The following is an 18824-nucleotide window of genomic DNA, read 5'->3' on the forward strand; positions in this document are numbered from 1 at the left end:
TCTCGACTGCAGAAGATTATGAACATGCTATATATGCTAAAAATAATTACATTGCTTCCACACAATGGAAAATGTGCATCTAGATATACCAATGTGGAACTATCATCCCTTCAAATGATTGCTATTTCAGTTCACAGTTTGCTTGTTTCTACCTGGCTTGTGTGGTAAGAACAAAGTAAAAGTCTTTTCCCATTTACCTCACCAACTCCCACAGGGCAAGGAATTAAGCTTAGAACTTGAGGAGGGTAGGCACAGCCCTGTGAGTAAGGTGCAAGAGGTAACGCTGTTCTCATGCATGGATGCCAAAACCTTAGGCTGTGACTACTCGTGGCTATTTTACACTGAACTACAGCTGCTCTGGAGATTACTGATGTATTTATTGGGGTTTTCACAATTAAGGTAAATTGTCCCAGATAAGCAACTCCGGAATTTGTTACCATAATTCATATATTCCCAGGCTGTTCAAGTCTACTTGCTTCTACCAAGTTTAAATGCACTGATCCGAAATTTTCTCGGGTCTTTCCTATCAATTGCTCTCAACTATTAAAACTGAAGTAGCTGCTATAGGTGTTTGTAAAGCGTTGTCTACCCTTAAGGTACAGATAATCAGTGCGTTTTGCATAAAGAAAAGAACATATATATACAAAGAGGTGTACATTTTAAATTATTTTCATCCTGCATTTGGCTTCACCTGGAATAACTTCAGTATGTGGTTTGAATTTTCGATTTGAGCCTGCTTTTCCAACTCATGGATGTATTCTGCTGGAAAGTAATCAAAGTTTCTTGAATTTATCTCATTAGATACTGCAAACATAAAATGCTGGATAGTATAACAAATGTACAGAGTAAATCACTCATATCCATATCTGTGTTTGTCAAATTATTATGTGAAAAAGTGTATCTAGCGTCAGGTGCTGGGTGAATTTGCTTCACTTACTACTGCCTGGATTTTTCTGATCAAACATTAACTGCAAAATGTATTGCTTGGTTTTGCTGCACAATCATCAGAAGGCTGAAGTCAAAAGCAGTGAGATTCATGAGGGTCCATGTACCTTGGTGTGTTTTGCAGCAGTATTTGTATGAGGTGCATTAATTTCTAGGTTTTGGAGTGCAAGTTGACCTGTATCTTTTTATTCAACAAGTTTAGAGAATTTGTTTAAAACTTGTTGGGTTCAGCTGCCAGTAGCTGTTTCCTTGCAGCTTTTTTGTGGTGTTGGATATACTGATGTGTGTGGGGTTAGCATGATCTCTTTAAACAGAATAAGTTAATACTTGATGTAATCGATTACTAAATGTGTGTTTTTTTTTCTGTACTGCTGGGTCAGGATAAGAACATTTCTGTGAGGCAGAAGACATTAACCTTGCTCTGTAAGTTATGTGCAGTTCATCTTAACCCAAATGTCACACTCAGAGTTTTGCAATCAAGCAGTGAAATGAGTAAGACCCCTAAAGTTTTGGGCATGTTTTCAGGAACATGAGCATTTAAGCACAAGCAGTGCAAACACTCCTAGCTGCCAGGACCTATGTCTCGATCTGCTTTCTGTGCCATTCACATACTTGTGCCTGCAAGCACCTGTTCCCCCACAGTGCACGGGAATTAGACATGCTTTGGTAAAAAAAACAAACATACCAAACCAAACCAAACCAAAACGATTCTTGCGAGGTTCCCCTGCCACGGTTATTCTGGGAGAAAGGTGGAGTAGGGCCCCTCTCATCCTCACCCCCATCCTCATGCCCAGCCGCATCCTCATCCTCATCCCCATCCCTACCCCTGGCTACCTCCAGTTCGGAGGGGTCCCTCCTGTCCCGGGCTCTCTCCGCCCGGCCCCTCCTGAGCCCCGCCCCGGGCCCGGCCCCGCCCCACGGGGGCTAGTGGCAGTGGCGGCTGCTGCTGTGGCCGCACTGCCCCCGCGCCGCCACCATGACGGACCGCTCCGCCTTCGACACCAATGTCATCACCATGACCCGCTTCGTGATGGAGGAAGGCAGGCGGGCGAAAGGCACCGGGGAGTTCACGCAGCTCCTCAACTCCCTGTGCACGGCCATCAAAGCCATCTCCACCGCCGTCCGCAAAGCGGGCATCGCCAACCTGTGAGTCTCGGGATGCGGGGGGTTGGAGCGCCGGTGGCATCATCCTGCACCTTCCCGCACCCCCGCGGATCCAAGGGATCCTGATGCCTCCTGGGTGGTGGGGATGGGGAATGTCACCCGAAAGGCGTGTCAGCGTGGTGATGACCACCTACCCCTTACCCAGAGCTCTAAGCAACTCCTTTAGTATCTTGGAATCTTGATTTTCTCAAGTGAAATGGATCCTATGACTTTTTAATAAGATAAGGCTTGCATTCTTTGACATGTCTGCTGCTGATAGACCTTTGTGCAAACTTTCAGCAGACTGGGTGCTTTGGGGAGTCAAAATATGTCTGAGTTACTGCTCACTGCACTTACTAGCTTAAGATGAAAGCACTGTTTTATGCTGTGGAGCATTTAATCAAATTCAGTGTGCTTTTTTTCGTATTGCATCATAGTAACGTGAGTTTCTCTATGAAGCTGTGGATGTCTAAGGCCTTTAGAAAGAGCACTGTTCAGGAACAGTAGTCATCCAGTCAAAGGGGAGTTGCCACAGCCCCCTCCCAGTTACAGGCTCTCTGCAGGGCACCCTGCCATGCCTTCCCACGAGTCCCCAGTAGATGAAGCGTGAGAGCTGTAGCTGCTGATCATGTGTAGGTTTTGCTCTGAGATTAGAACTTCTGCCTCCACTTGCAAGTGTGGTCTTCAAAGTACATTGTTTCCTAATGGCACTTTTATGCTTGCAGAAAAATGTTCAAGCTACTGCAGGAAGAGAGAAAAAAACAGAGAATTATGGCAGGTTGTTTTCTTGTCATTAAACTGAAGGAATGAAGTACATTCCTGAAGTAGAGTGTTCAGGGTTATTACAAAAAGACCTACAATACCGGTATTCAGGCTAATCAGTGAATTGCAGCAGAACTATGTTGAGTCACCTGAATGTGAGCAGAGCTGGCTATTGTTTTTCTGTTCGAACAGTTAAACTTCCCGTCTCTCTCTCTGTTTTGTGTGCTTTCAAAATCTCCTGTTGCAGAGTCTCCTGGTACTTCCTGATGCCAAATGGTTTGATGCAGATTAGCTCGCAGGGTTTGATTTGTGTTCTGTGTTTTCATTTCTTGGTTTTATTCCAAAGGGAATTTTTACTACTTGAAGTAAAAACTGAAAACGTTGAACCATAAAAATGTTGATTTATCTGTGAGCATTTGTGTTTCATCATATTGCTAAGTAGGAGCAAATTACATAGAGAAGTTAGACCATAACTATGTTGTCAGATTCATTGTTACTTTTTAAGTTTTCTAAAGAAGTCTTAGCTTTTAGGGTATGCAGCTATAATATTGGAACTTAGGATTCAGGGGCAGTATTTAAGTCTTGAAGGTAATTCCTCATTAAATAACACAGTTACGATAAGTCAGCCTTCACAGCCTGCTGTGGCTATGTTTGCCTCTAGTTTATGGAGTATGAAAGGTGATTCCTTGTTTCGTGTTCCTCATGTGCAGTGTCTTCTGGATTTGCTGCCACAGCTAATGTTACCAGGTCTTGGCAAGAATCCACAGGACAGTAAAGAAAAAACAGGCTTAGAGAACTGAGAAATCATCCAAAAGTGTTTGTTTTACAAGATGTTTTGCAAGCATAAGATTGCCATAAACAGGGTGCTTTGGAAGATGTAGTGCCCTGTTCTCATGAAATGCTCTCTCTTGTCATTGCTCCAGCTATGGGATTGCTGGGTCTACCAATGTGACAGGAGATCAAGTGAAGAAGTTGGACATCCTTTCTAATGACCTGGTGATTAACATGCTCAAGTCATCCTTCAGTACATGTGTAATCGTGTCGGAAGAAAACAAGGATGCTGTGATAGTGGAAACTGAGAAACAGGTTAGTAACTTTAAAGGTTCTCACTGCTTGACTTCAAATCAGCCTTTACAGGTGTATTGCTTCAGGTCTGAGAAACTGAAACTGACCTAAAAAAAAAAAAAAACAAACTGTACTTTTTTTATACTGGCAAATGAAGGGGGTGGGCTGGGCAGAGACAGTGTCATTCAGCATTTGTTCTTTCTGCTAATTCTGCCCTGGAGACTGATTCTTATTTTTATGTTATTCTGTTGTTCCTACCCACCTTCTTTTTTCTCACCTTTCCCTAATTATGGAGGAAAGTTATTTCTTGCTTATCCCGTCTGATCTCTGGGATAAGCAAGGGATATGTTCTGACTCAGTCAACCCCTTTTCTAAAGTGGCGTTGTCAGTAGGACACTGGGTACGTATTCTATGCAGACCAAACCTCGAGTTTTTTAATTCATGAAAATCTTCCTTGAAGCCCATGAATGACCCAGCAACAATAAAGCAGAAATATTTTTAATTTATTTATATTCACATGTACTTGTTGAGTCATAGCTCCTTTTTTCCTAGCTAATATTTTGGTGTAAAAAAAGTAAAAATCTGAGTAAAAAAGTAGCAAACCAACCCTGACTAAAACGTGTTTTTAAAGTATAATAATGTTTGCTTTGCCGAAGCAGTTCTCTCTTTTTCTCCCTCCTGAGGAAGCTTGAAAAATTATTTTATAGGCATTGGGTGAACAAAGATTGCTTTAGATCTGAACAAACATGATTTCAGATCCTCACTGAGGGAGGCTCACTGTTAATGCTTTTCTAAATTACATGTGAGTAGCTTCAGAATAGAGAATTGGTGGATTTAAGTAAATTCATGGCATCCTGGCATGCAGGGTGAAATCAAATGAAAAGGAAATATATATATAACTATAGGAATCCTTAATACAACAGTAGGCAGAGATGATTCCTTTTTGGTGGGAAACTCCAAAAGCTGTGTTTCTTACCAAAGATTGCCTAAGGTAATTTCTGACCATCTGTGCATGCAGAGCACAGATAAAGTTTAATGTTTAAGATAAAATGAAATGTGTGGTTTATGAATGTAAGCTGTTAAAGCTGTTTTTAATGTCTCTTACTTTTAGCTCTACATGAAAAAGACTGATCTTCTTGTCTTTTTTCCTCATGATTCAGAAAGCCGTTTTGCAGGAGACAAGAAACTGCAGCCTGAATAGATATTAGATAGCTATTACAGAATACTTATCGAAATGCAAAAACATTAAGTAGATTAAGTGAAGCTAAGCTAATAAGTAAAAATATTATATATATATAAAAATATAATGTATATATGATAATATATAATAGATATAATTCTGTAGGAAAATCTTTCCCATGTCATCTCCTATTACTTACTTCAAAGATTTCCCATCTTCTGCAGTGGCACAAGTCTCGCAGTTGTAATCAAGGATGGAAGCTGGGCCACAGAATTTCTAACATTTTAATTCAGTTCCTTTGTAATCTATAAAGCCTTTTAGTTTATATTGTTTTGAAAGCCTCTGATACAATTTACCTTCCACAGTATTTTTATTTAGGGAAAGTGGGTAAATGATATTGGTAATCTATTTGATCCCTCTTTTGTGTTTTCTAGGGTAAATACATAGTCTGCATAGACCCTCTAGATGGCTCATCAAATATCGACTGCCTTGTTTCCATTGGGACCATCTTTGCCATCTATAAAAAGGTAAAATGATTTCATATAGGACAGGAAAAACTACTACTGTGCATCTTTTGATGAAACATAATTTCTTGTGAAGACTTAATAAAATCTAACCAAACTTGTTTGTGAAAGACTTTCTGGATCAGCTTTAAGTTAAATCTGCTATTTTGCAGACACTTGTATAAAACATTTGTGAGGGATTTGCATTAGTGTCTTGGAATATGAGTTACCTATGTGTAATGGAAGCCTGGCTGATATTTAATTACCCATCTAAAGAAATTATCCCTCACAACAAATCAGGTCTTAGATTTCATGAATACTTGTGTTGAGACAAAATACCACGTGTTTGTCATCAACCTCGCGAATGTGCTTTCAGGTTTTCTTGTTCTCTGTGCTAATAGTCCTGCTAGCCTGAGGACAGGCTTCAAACACAAACCAGAGCTGAAACATGGCATGTATATTTGAAGTGTCTAATTTACTTTGAAAGGCAGGAACCTTGCCTGAAGAAGCTTGAAATACCGGACCTACATGCCAGAAGATGGGGGAAAAAGTAAGACAAGCCACACCTGGCTGTCCATTTTAATAATCTTTTGTATGTTGTCATATATTCCAAAATAACTATTTTCAACCTCATTTTTGCATGATGCAAAAGAAAAAAAAAATTCAAGTACTTTAGATCAGCTATGAACTCCATGAGTCATTTTCATTGCTTGCTCTTTAGCTGTGCCTTGGTGTTTTCCTTTGAGCTGTGTTCATCATCACTTACAAGGAGGTACACAGCTCTATATTATCACCTTAATTCTTTCCGGCTTCCTGCATTCCAACTAGGCTTATACAAGAGTGTTTCTAGATCACTGTGTTTGTCTCCTCCTTATAATTTGTAGTAGTGCATCCAGTAGGAATCTTAGCTGTTGTTCATGGTCATTTGTGCCACCTCATGCATTGTTATGGAGTAAAAGACTGTCCCTGTCCCAGGGAGTCCAGTTATGTAAGAATTATAGAAATGAAGTAAATTTGCCCATGCTCCTTCTTATTCTAGGTGTCCCCTGAAGCACCTTCTGGGAAAGATGCTTTACAACCTGGGCGTAATCTTGTGGCAGCTGGTTATGCTCTCTATGGGAGTGCCACAATGCTGGTACTGGCCACTTCAGCTGGAGGTGTCAACTGTTTCATGCTGGATCCGGTGAGACTGTCTTCTGTTTCTTTGTTTCTTTGTTAGGTGTAAAAAGGTACTGTCTGTAAGAACTGCTTGCCCCCCTCCCCCCGAATCAAACAAAGCAGCAATTTTCAAGCTGATGTGGAGAAGTATGCTTAATAACACATCAGCAGTAATGTCATGAGATTTCGGTGTTCTGCCTGTCCGCTACAGTGGTGCTATACGTGATTCAACAGTGGGAAGACAGCCAAGTCAGTGAAGCAAATATACAGCATGTGTCAACCCATGTGTCATTTAAAATGAGCTGTTTTCTGCAAGGCAGAATGGCCTTTAAGACTTTATTCGTCTTTTCCTTAGTGTTAGGACCTTAGTAAAGCAGAAAAAGAGAAATATTTAACCTTCTTCTGTGTTTTCAGATCCCACCATAATGTGTAAAAGAGTAAGTGAAGTGTGTGGGTGTGTTTGATGTTCTAGCACACCTTGACCTCATAAGTTAAAATAACAGTTGTGTTTGTCATAACTGAAAGTTGTTTGCTTGTAGTGAGCTGTTTGTTTGTGGGTTTTTTTTGTAATCAGTTAGTCATGCTGCGCCACCTGCCAGTGTTAAATGTTTAGAACATGCAATGGTCAAGCTGCAGGAAATACTACTTGGTGCCCCTCGTTAAGTAACAGCTTAAGTAGCTGCATGTATTTTTGTCTGTATTTAGATAACAGATTTAACTTTGAGCATGCATGCATGTTATTGTGTTTATTTTTATCACTAACTTGGGAATCTACTTTAATGAAAACTAAACAGACCATACCTTGGTTGCAGAGATTGGCTCTCTTGACTCCAGGGATCCACTTAGCTTAACCTAAAATGAACTAGAATTTATTAATATCTACAGCTACTTGAAGATGTTTATGCATTGCTTCAGCCGATGCTCAGTTTCTAAACTCCCCAGAGCTGTACTAGCAAGATGGTGGAGAGCTCAATAAATACACAAGCAACGGTACTTTTTGGCACAGAAAAGTGATAGAGAGCTGGGAGTAGTAGTGTGAAGAAGCTTGCTTGAGCCCAAAAATTTGTGCTCTGTGTTTCATGTATAAAAAACCACTTCTGATCTAGAACACTGAGTTACTAATGATAATGGCAGCACTAGTAAATTTTTCCTGAATTGTGTGCACACTTGTTTTTTGCTTTTCATTGTAAATAAGGAGCAATTAATGTGAACAAATTGGTTTTCTTTCTTATTGCTAGGCAATTGGAGAATTCATTTTGGTGGATAGGGATGTGAAAATCAAAAAGAAGGGAAATATCTACAGTCTCAATGAAGGCTATGCTAAATACTTTGATCCTGCAGTCACAGAATATCTCAAAAAGAAGAAATACCCTGAGGTAAAGGATCCTGTTTCTGAGAAAGTTTCTGACAACAATCAACACTCATAATTTCCAACTTTATGACCAGTCGCTGTTCAGAGTTTGGTTTTGTTTCCTACCTATTTAAAATGTATCATGTAGGACTGATAATTAGATAATTAGAGCAGCAGTTGATGTGACCAGATATTTCACCATGCTTATGTGATGCTCTTGCCCTTCACCTCTTCTGTGTGGTTTTTTTTCCTTCTTTCTTCTTTTCTTTTTTTCTCTTTTTTTTTTTTTTTTAATTTTTCCTTTTGGCTGGGAGCCCAAGTAATGGTGCTAGGGACAACACTGGGCATCTGGTAGCCAAGTAGAGAGGAAGTATTATCTGGTCATGAAGAAATTTGGTTGACAGGCGTGTTAAATTGCTGCTTCCTCACTGCAGCATCTGAGTATGTGGAGAGCTGTGTGGGGACAGCAGTGGGTCACTGCTGAGTGGTAACACAAGATGGGTCCTGCAGGGGCCTCTCACTTCAAAATCTAGTGTAGTTTCAAGGTCCTCTTCATGGTTTGGCAACTTCCTGGTGTCAGGAGGCCTGAAGGTCTAAGGAGTGCCCATAAAAATCATCTGTTTTCATGCCTTATGCCTGTCATCACTGGAATTATTATGTGGACATTGAAGTGTAAACATTTACTGTTAACTGCTTGTGTACCTTCTTGACTTCCTGATCTTGCTTAGAACAAACATTGGTGTTTTCATCTGGCATCTTGCCACACTTAAGGTCTAGTTTATTTAGGTAATAAAATAATTAATATACTGTCTGGAGTATAGTAAGGAAATTGTACCAGTAGCCAACTACTGACTTTTTATTTCCAAAACCAAAAAAAGTAGAACATGGCAAAAATTTGTAGAAGAAACAGGAAAGGTCACTTCTTTTGCTCCTTGGTATTTTTTTCTCCTACAAAGAAAAAATCCCAGCGTCAATTCCTAGCACTTGATCTTTTATCTACTAGAAATGCAATGTTTTTAAAGGGTTAGAGCACTGATGGAGAGCGGGATGCATTTGCTGTTGTTGGCACTACCACTCATCTATACTGAAATATTCTGTCAGTCCTTTTTCTTGGATTTTCTCAGAAAATGAGGAGGAAGCTTAATTTTTCTCCAAAACTACTTTGAATATTATCAGTGAAGAACAATATGGAGGAGTTGGATGTTAAGATGAGTAAAGAGGGTGGGTGGATGGGTGGGGAGATGAAATTAACCGGATGTGCTTGAAAGTTACACTTATTTAAATCTCCTTCTGTAGGATGGCAGTTCACCCTATGGTGGGAGGTACATAGGATCTATGGTGGCTGATGTGCATCGCACACTGGTGTATGGAGGAATCTTTCTGTATCCTGCTAACTCCAAAAGTCCCAAAGGAAAGGTAAACCTGAATAAGCCCAATTATAGAAAATGTTACATTAGATACCTCAATATCACAGAACAGTATTTTGACTGCAGAACATGTGTTTTACAGCTTGTTAGTTTGCACCTCTGGTGTGTGAGTATCGCTACCCCTTGCACACTGTGACAAGTGACAGCAACCTGTTGTCAAAACTAGCCTGTTTCGACTGTACTGACTTCCCTTTATCCCCCAAACATTTTCAGATTACAGAATGTACCAGGGGATATGCTGCTCAAACAGGCTTCTCTGTACCATCTACAACCAAATTGGGCTGGCCACAACCAAGTGAAACGTTACGAACAACCCACATTATCCTGAGATTCCCATTACAAGCTCGTATATAAGAAGCCTAAGGGTAGCGTGCCCCTTATGAGTAGCTCTGCCCAAAAGAAAACCGTGTTGTGTCTTGTACTTGGTAGCACTGCCTTATCTGGAGGAACTATGCCTGGCTGCCTCTGCCAGGACAACAGTCCATCAGGGAGGGTCACACACTTGCAGGCTGACAAGGGGACCGTTTATTCAGCAAAGACCTTTCATGTGTTTTGCAATTGTCTGTAAATCATTGCTTCAGGTTGTAGATAAGATGCAGTTATTCATTAGAGAAATGTAATGGGTCCACTGTTTTTCTTTTCACAGAGGCCTACGTGGTCTGCTGCTTTGTTAAAGGTTGCATCGTACATATGAGCTTTATCTCTGTGTAAAGAGCACAATGCAAACATGACCTACGGAGAAAGCACTCAAATTGGGCAAATTCACTGTGTTCACCATGTTTTGTTTAAAGTAAAAATCCACACAATTTCATTCCTGAGCTAAAGTTTATATGAAATCTGGAGTACATGGAGTGTTGGCTGGTTTTAAATCAAATGCCAAATGTATTTACATTTCACTGTTCTCAGCATTACCTGGGCTGACTGTTGCCATTTTTATTTTTCTCTTTTAGCTGAGGCTGCTCTACGAATGCAATCCAATGGCTTTTGTTATTGAGAAGGCTGGGGGAATAGCAACAACTGGGCATCAAGCAATACTCGATATAGTGCCTGAGGATATCCACCAAAGAGTGCCTGTTGTCTTGGGATCTCCTGATGATGTGAAGGAGTACCTTGAGATAGTCAGGAAGCATTCAACTAAGTAGAGGAAGCTTGCTGGAGTCACTGTGGAGATGGGGAGAAATATCGGACAGCTGAACCAAGAAACACATAGCAGTACTGCAAGGTTGAGCTGTCTGACCACTGTAGCAAGAGAGCAGATGAGCCATATTTTCTTAAGATTTTTTTTTAAGTGAAATCTTGTGCAATTGCATTGTGTAATAAAAAGGCATTTGAAGATTGTATTAAAGGAAGCATTAAAAGTAAAAGCAAAGGAAAAATGTTTACTTGTTCGTTTATCATTTGTCATTACACAAAAGCCACTGTGCTACAGGGCAATACTGCATTGCATTAATTAACTAGCGGAAGATGCAACTTTCTCAGACAAGCTGCAGCATATCCTGAGAATATCTGACTATGTACTCTTCTGAAAATGCTGTGGTAAAGACTCTGAAGCCTCTTACAGTGAGTGGCATTTCCTAGACCAGTTTGTAGCTGTTTGGCAATAAATATCAGTGCTAATGTGGACACCTTTACATGTTGTTTCTAGGCCCCAGAAGTTACTCACGGGACTTTGGTCTGGGCTTAATCTGACTGAGAGTTAACATTTGTGAAACAGGTACATTAGTGTATGCTAATTCTAGCTCATACTGTTGATATTGCCATTTGGCATTCTGTCAGATCCAGTTACACAAGGACACAAAATGGCATTTTAAAGGTGGATTTTGAATTGGGTAAGGAGCATGTGTAGACAGCTTTGGTACCATTCTGCTTTGACAATCTGGCTATCTTTGCCAGAAATTAACCTGCTTGCTTGATGAAAAAATGAATGTCTGTGTTGCTAGCACAATTTTTGGAGTGTGCATTACCATGGAAAGGGATTCTGCTGCTCAAGCAGAATTAAGTTGCAAAGATCCCCACAAAGCATACTGACATTTAATATGCTGATTCAGAGCATGCTGCTGGGAACACGACATTAGTGCTTGAGAGCTAGAGAGGCTGACCACTTGTCTGGGTATGGTTTATGTTCATGACTCACAAGCTTTTTTGAATTGGTCCAAATCTACAAATCTTTGACATTTCTAACTGCCCCCTTACCTTTGCCAAACTCAGACTAAGGGATGTTGCTGCTGGGTAGACTGCTACTGAACTTTCACTCAAGCCGTGGTCCGGGAGCCCCTGTCTAAGGGTGCAATGAGCTGTAAACCTGCTTGTCTGAGGATTTTGTATGCATCAGTGGAGATAGCTTGTCTGAGCTTGGTTCTTGTAAAACAAGAAGAGAGGAGAGAACCTAGAGGCCGTGGTATCACAGTATCACACAGTATCACAGTATGCTAGAGATTGGAAGGGACCTCAAAAGATCATCTAGTCCAATCCCCCTGCCATAGCAGGAGCAAAAAAGCATACGCAAAAGCATAGTCTGTGAGACATGGAAAAACACATGGAAAAAAACCTGAGAGCCCTTGTTCTGTCACAGGTTATGTTCAGGGCATTTGGAGGCATACTGGCACACCTTAGATGGGTGTTTTGGTTTTGTCTGTAGGCTGACCTCTTAATAGTTAGCATTTTCTGTCAGGGACTGAATGGCCTCGTTTCCACTGAAAATGCTGTTTCCAATAAGGCTTGCTCTGTGAAGAGAGGGCTTTCAGGAACTTGAGCCCTTAAAGAGTGGACAGTGCTGGAAATCTCTAGCTGAGCTCTTCTTCTACCTGTGCACTCGTCTTTCATATTGTGGGGGCCTAAGTCTGGCCTTGCACAGGATCTTGCTCCTCTGTGGGCCAAGCTCTGCTCTGGGAGATGAGCTGACCATGGCTTGTGTATTTTGCCTGATATGTGCCTGCAAAATCAGGCACCCCAAAAAGAGAAACCATGTGGCATGATGTCTGATTTCTGACTAATTCCCCCTGGGAGAAGGCTCAAACACCCATCTCCCAGTGAGGTGCCCTTGTCACCAGTGTGGGAGCCATCCTGGAAGGAGAGGGTTTACTACCCCAACCTGTGAGTGCTGTGCCATGATGTGGGAGAGGATTTCATGCAACCAGACAGAAAGTGGGACAGCTTTGTACTGGGGTTATCCTGGGGCCTGGGCTTTTCTTCATAAGATGCTCTTTCTTGCGTTAGGACCAGTGATGCTTCCTCTGCCTCTTCATGTGAGCAGCAAACGACTGGTATACGTCCATGCTCTCACTTTTGTGAAAGAAAGAAAAAAAACGCACTTCTTGCATCTGTTTTGCGTTTTCATTGTGATCTCAAAAGAAACAGCAAGCCTGAGTTTTGACAGGGTATAAAGGTACTAGGAGTGGCTGGAGATTCCCACCTCATGCAGTGAAGCTCTTCCAAAGGAATTGCATGTTTCTGTCCCTAGCATATTCTTACTTGCTGGCTCTAGCACATGCTTTATAACACTTTAAAGGGCTCCAGGCTCACTAAATCAGCCATAGCCAGCAGCATGCTGAGAAAGACTAGATCTCTCAGGTTCTGGATGCTGCTTGTCAGGCAAAGTGCATGAATATTGTTGTCATACACAACTCTTTTAGATCCTTATGTTTTTAATTCAACCTGCACCCAGACCCATGGCACAATTTTTCGTTTAATATACTAAGCAGAGGATAGTTGGAAGCGCTTACAACTCTTTTCTGGTTTTCCATATATGAGTTTGGACTGCAGTGCCTCAGTAGTCTGTTGGCACAACTTGACAGACAGTGTCCACATAGGCCGTTTTTGTCTAGTTGTAGTAATTCATCAGCTGTATTCTGAACTCAAGCTCTTCCGGGGTCCCTAGGCTGCATGTTATCTATTTTTAAGACACCACTGGCAGCAGGCAAAGGTTATAGAAGGAAAGCCAATACTGCCTGTGTTTGCTAGGTCAGTTCCCAGTGTTTTGGTCGTGTCTGTAGGCTGACGTTTTATAGTTATCATTTTTCACATTGTGACCTGGGTTTTCCTTTCTATCTGTACCATGTAAGCCCAGATCTGAACTGCATCCCCACGTAGGCACCAACAGGGAGGACTATTTAGTGATTGCCTTCCACAGCCCCCTTTCCAGTGCTTGCCCTGCACTCTTATGTGGGTTGGGAGTGCTGGTTTGTCACAGCATCTGCTGTCAGCCCCCACTGCAGTAGTACCCACTGCCCTGCTCAGAGGCTGAACTGTGGCATTTGGTGAAAGGTCGCTGGCTCCAGTTTCATTTGGCACCATCCAAGAGACTAACATTTAAAATCAGCTAGAAAAGGTGTCACCTTCAAGGCACAGGACTAGTTTAATATGCCAGTGGAAGTATGAATCGCTTCTGAGAGCTCTTCTGTAAACTTAGAGCGCAAATCTCCCATCAATCTGTCAGATGGAGGTGTTTATATTTTTACCTTTCTATACTGTTCCCACCCACCCTACTGAGTGGTCCTCAGGTTTAAAAACAATCATCACACATTTTTTAAACAATCTGATTTTCCCCCCATCACCCTTAAATGCTAATTATGTGTATAGCTTAATCATCAGTTTAATCATCAAGGTTTTAATCATTCCGTGGGATCGCAGTATTTATCTAAACAGGGTAAGGTTTGCATGCAACACAAGCTTGTGCCTTTATCCAAGTTTTATCCTTTCATTTCTCTTCTTGCTTTGCTGCTGGCTACAATGTTTCTAGAAAGCTTGAAATGTAGAGTCTGTGTTCTTTAGGTATTAGTCTAAGTAAGTTAAATTCATATTGAAGGAATGTTGTACCAGTCTCTTCATCTCCTGTTATTAGTGCTTGTGTGTCCCCTTTTGCCATTTGTCTGTCAGATCTCTTTACAGTGTAAAAGCCTACCTATCAGTTAAAAGATCTACAAATCTAAGTGGAACAAATAAACATATATTCAGCATATTGTTTTTACTTTTTATTTCATTATTTTGCCTTTAATCTTTTGAGCAATGCCACACTGACACAAGTTGCATGTATAAAGTAACTATTTTTCTCATAAATTTTTTCACAAGATCCACACATTTTTCATTTATTCTGAAAATAGTTTGCATCAGTGTATCTATACACTATCTATTACTGAAACAAAAGCTGAAATGAGTTTTGGATTAGTGCTTAAAGGTTGGAGAAGGTCTGGAGAAATGCCACAAAGATGATCCAAGGACTGGGAAGCCTGCCATGTGAGGAAAAAAGGCTCAGAGAATACCTTATCAGTATTTAAAGGGTGGCTACAAAGAAGATGGATACTCCCTTTAATATATGCAATCACTGGGACATCTAGTGTAGGTCATGCTTGGCCTAGAAAGGTTGGACCCGATAATCCCTGAGGTACCATCCAACCTGGTATTCTATGACTGATTCTATGCCTGATTCTCTTTGAACAGCAGCTCAAAGCACTGTGAGTTATAAACACTAAAAAGTATTCAGGACCTGTAAAAAGCATCTGGGGATTTTTCAGTTAAAAAAAAAAAAAAAAAAGGAAAATGGTAGGAAAAAAGAAAAAGAGGCAAATAATGGACTTGCTCTGATAGCACCCTTTCAACCACCAAGTCCAAAACAAACTTTCTGTTAGGAGATTATCTGAACTTTGTCTTCTTGACCAACGTAAAAGATCATTTGGAATCAACAGAAGAGCTGCATGTGATGTTTTGACAAATGTTAGACGCAATAGGCCAAACACTACCCCATTTCTTATTTGCTAATTTGATTTAATATACCAATGATGTTCTAGCTACACAGCAGAGGGATTTTGCATTAAAAGCATTTTAGTACTGGTCAGGCTGACAACTGCCATGGTGGCAAAATAATGTGCAGAATTTAATGGCTGTACCAAAAGCAGATCTCTTTGCATTATAATGTGAAACCTGTCCCCTTCTTTTACTAATAGCACTATATGCTATGCCAGAGCTCACTAGGTATGTTATTTTCTCGTCTTGTACAAAGTCTGTTTGAAGAAAGAAAGTCTCTTAACCTGATAAAAAGTACTCGAATCTTGTGATGTGAGTGGGATTGCATAGTTTTAACTACAGCACATTTGTAGGAAAGAGAAAAACTAATATTCAAGATCACTTTCTTCTACCATTGCCTTAGAGGCAAGGTCTGGCTGCTGCTTCACCTGAGGAGCTCTGCTCATCTGTTCTTCCTCCTCCTCAAAATGAGACTTCAATAACATCCTCACAGACATGGGGTGCAAGTAGCACTGAACTTGTTAGTGTTCAGTGCTGTCACAGAACCATAGAATCACATAATGGTTTGAGTTGGAAGGAATCTTAAAGATCACCCAGTTCCAAGCCCCCTGCCATGGGCAGGGACACCTCCCACCAGACCAGGTTGCTCCAAGTCCCGTCCAACCTGGCCTTGAACACTGCCAGGGATGGAGCAGACGCAGCTTCTCTGGACACCCTGTGCCAGTGCCTCAGCACCCTCACAGTAAAGATTGTTTTTCCTAATATCTACTCTAAATTTCCCCTCTTTCAGTTTAAAACCATCACCACCTGCTTGTAAAAAGTCCCTCTCCAGCTTTCTTGTAGGCCTTCTTTATGTACCGGAAGGCTGCTTTAAGCTTTCCTTGAAGCCTTCTCTTCTCCAAGCTGAAAAATCCAAACTCTCAGCTTGTCTTCATACAAGAGGCGCTCCAGCCCTCTGAGCAAATTCGTGGCCTCCTCTGGACTCACTCAAGCAGGTCCATGTCCTACTTGTGTTGGGGTCACCGGAGTAGAAGAGGTGTGTGGTACTGCGGGCTATTTCCCAAACTATGAAATTTATTGATGACAAGCACATTTTGTCTTCCAAAGCTTGCTCTACTGCTGTGGGGCTTGGGCAGTGGTGCATGAAAAGTGTTTGTGTGCCTGCCCAGTGCTCATCCATTGCATGGAGGGAGAGCTGGAAAGTAGCAGCTGCTGATGGGGCAGCAAGGCTGGAGCCCTCCCAAGCACAGGCTTGCTGTGCACAAGCAAGAACCCCCAGCGAAATGCAGCTAAGGGAAGAGCAGAGCTCAATCCTGCTATGAGTCTGCACTGGGCATGAGAGATAGGGAAAGCCAGGGCATGAATGGCCCTGGAGTGCAAGAGCAGTGGGCAAGAACCAAGCCCAAGGACCCAGGGGATCCATGACATGGAGCTGTGCTCAGTGCTGCAGAGGACAAGCAGCAATCCCCAAGGGCAACCCTGGAGTCTAGAAAGCTTCCTCCCCCTGGATGCAGGGCATGAGGGCCACCTGCATGGAGCATGAGCAGGCACCTAGCGAAAATGGCCCAAAGGAGCCCTGGCAAGGTGCCATGCTCAGTGCTGCAGAGGAAGGCAAAAAACCCCAGGAACACTTACTAGCCCACTGTGGGGTAAAGGAAGCCTTCCTCCCCCCCCAGCTGCAGGGCATGAGGGGCCACCTTCGTGGTGCATGAGCAGCAGGCAGTAACCTAGCCTGAATGGATCACAGCAGCCCTGACAAATGGTCATGCTCAAGAGCTGCAGAGGAAGGCAGAAAATCCCCAGGGACCAGGGCCAATCTGCCCTGGGGGAAAATTCTTCCTGATCCCAGCATCGATGATCCCTGAGCATGGGAGCAAGACCTGCTCCTGGTCCACAGGCTGGTCACGCCTCCTCAGAGATTCCCAAGCCCTATTCTCCCTCAACCTGGAGCCACCTCAGTGGCTCCTGAGAGAGGCCAAATGCCCCCAGCCTGATTGACCTTGGGGGCAAGAATTCTTCCATGCCTGGTATGGCACCAGTGGGTGCTCCCTTTCAATGTATCTGCATCCCATTTCTTACGGCTACTGCCCCTGACTCCATGGGGAACGAGGATGGTGAGCTCAGCAGTGCTCCTCAAGAAGGCATTCCCATTACTGGGCCATGGCTATCCAGCTGAAAAGGATTTCTGTCCCTCAGATGAGCTTTGATGGTGGCTCCATGAGGAACTGGCCTTGCAGTGTAGAACATCCAGCAGCCTCTTCCAGCCTCTGGTCTTCTTCCCTCTGCCCCCTCTAAGTAATTCCACCAGCTCACAGACTTCTCAAATGTCTCTGGGCTGCCCCCAGGGCATCGGTGGCAGAGGAACATGGGAGGATGATCCCTTTTATGCTTTCACTGTAACTGCTGTGTTGCTGGGTGGTGGCACTGTGACATGGGGGTAAGAAGGTCCTCTGTGTGCAACCCGTCATGCTGCCCGTCAGGCCTTTGGTGTTTGATGAACAGTAGTTATGTCCATTAAAATGGGTGATGGGATTGTAAGCTGTCACCTCCTGACTTTCCCTCTGAGCTCCACCACACCTTAGGAAAAATGCTGTCAAAAAGCAAGAGGTGGTAAAATTTGAACCCTGTAGGGAAGACTAAACTGCCCTAAAGCACTTTTTACAGGACTTTGAAGAGACTCAGTTAATGTTTTTCTGCCACTTAACTGTCAGTCTCAAGGAAGGCCTTTGCTTGAGGCTAGTTTCAATGTAGAAAACCTTAGCAATCAAATCCCTTTAAAACTCTCCACATAATGCATAGTTCATAGGTGAAGAGAGGAATGCAAAGGGAAATCAAAACTCTGTGCCTACAGCTGCAGTTACTATTAATGAAGCCAAAGGTAGGCATGTTTTGTTACTGAATTTCGTTTCGGTGTTCCTGGCACAATTTTAGTGCAGTAATTTGGGTTAAATGAGTGATAACAAAGAAACTCAATGAAACTTTTCTTGTGTAACTCTCAGTTTTCTTGTTTTGCTTGTGGGCTTTCCAGATCTTCTGCTTAAAAAAAAGAGAGTGCTGCTAATACATAAAATGAAGGCTATAACATGTAATTGTTCTTACTTCCTTATCCGAGTGGGAAGACAGTGCTGTAATTAAAGTCCACAATTCCATTGTTCCAGATAGCATGTAGCTAGTTCACTGACAATTCTGTCTACCTTCACATTAGCAGCATGTGTCTCCTTCTCTGGAGACATTCAAAACCGGCCTGGACACGTTCCTGTGTAACCTTATCTAGGTGTTCCTGCTCCAGCAGGGGGATTGGACTAGATGATCTTTTGAGGTCCCTTCCAATCTCTAACATACTGTGATACTGTGATACTGTGATGTGATGCAGGTATATTGCTTGTAAGCAGGCAGTACAATTGCAAATTTGGACATACCTATATTCATACGGCATACTACAATGCCAAAGCTGACATAAAATTTCATTTTGTGAGTTGTGAGACAGACATGCTTAAATCAGATAAGCTTTGTTTGTAAATTATTGAAGGTGTAATTATTTTGTAACCTAT

At 42.1% G+C, this 18824-nt stretch overlaps 1 protein-coding gene across 1 annotated transcript; it reads left to right on the forward strand.

Moving 5' to 3' along the window:
• Window positions 1–1868: 1868 nt before the first annotated feature.
• On the forward strand, window positions 1869–10912 carry LOC133222431 (fructose-1,6-bisphosphatase 1-like). The gene is made up of 7 exons (XM_061372112.1): window positions 1869–2091; window positions 3774–3936; window positions 5530–5622; window positions 6638–6781; window positions 7995–8132; window positions 9404–9523; window positions 10485–10912. The coding sequence occupies exons 1-7, from the start codon at window positions 1922–1924 to the stop codon at window positions 10674–10676; spliced, it is 1020 nt and encodes a 339-aa protein (XP_061228096.1). The 5' UTR covers window positions 1869–1921; the 3' UTR covers window positions 10677–10912.
• The last annotated feature ends 7912 nt before the right edge of the window (window positions 10913–18824 follow it).

Source organism: Neopsephotus bourkii, unplaced genomic scaffold (genome assembly GCF_033783945.1).
Source record: "Neopsephotus bourkii isolate Nb327-2 ecotype Australia unplaced genomic scaffold, CSIRO-AGI_Nbou_v1 NB_1596, whole genome shotgun sequence".
NCBI lineage: Eukaryota > Metazoa > Chordata > Aves > Psittaciformes > Psittacidae > Neopsephotus > Neopsephotus bourkii.

Coding starts and splice junctions, on each gene's coding strand:
- LOC133222431 (XM_061372112.1), top strand. CDS start 1,922: ATGACGGACCGCTCCGCCTTCGACACCAATGTCATCACCATGACCCGC. Junction 6,782..7,994: donor ACTGTTTCATGCTGGATCCG/GTGAGACTGTCT, acceptor TCTTATTGCTAG/GCAATTGGAGAATTCATTTT. Junction 9,524..10,484: donor CCAAAAGTCCCAAAGGAAAG/GTAAACCTGAAT, acceptor TTTCTCTTTTAG/CTGAGGCTGCTCTACGAATG.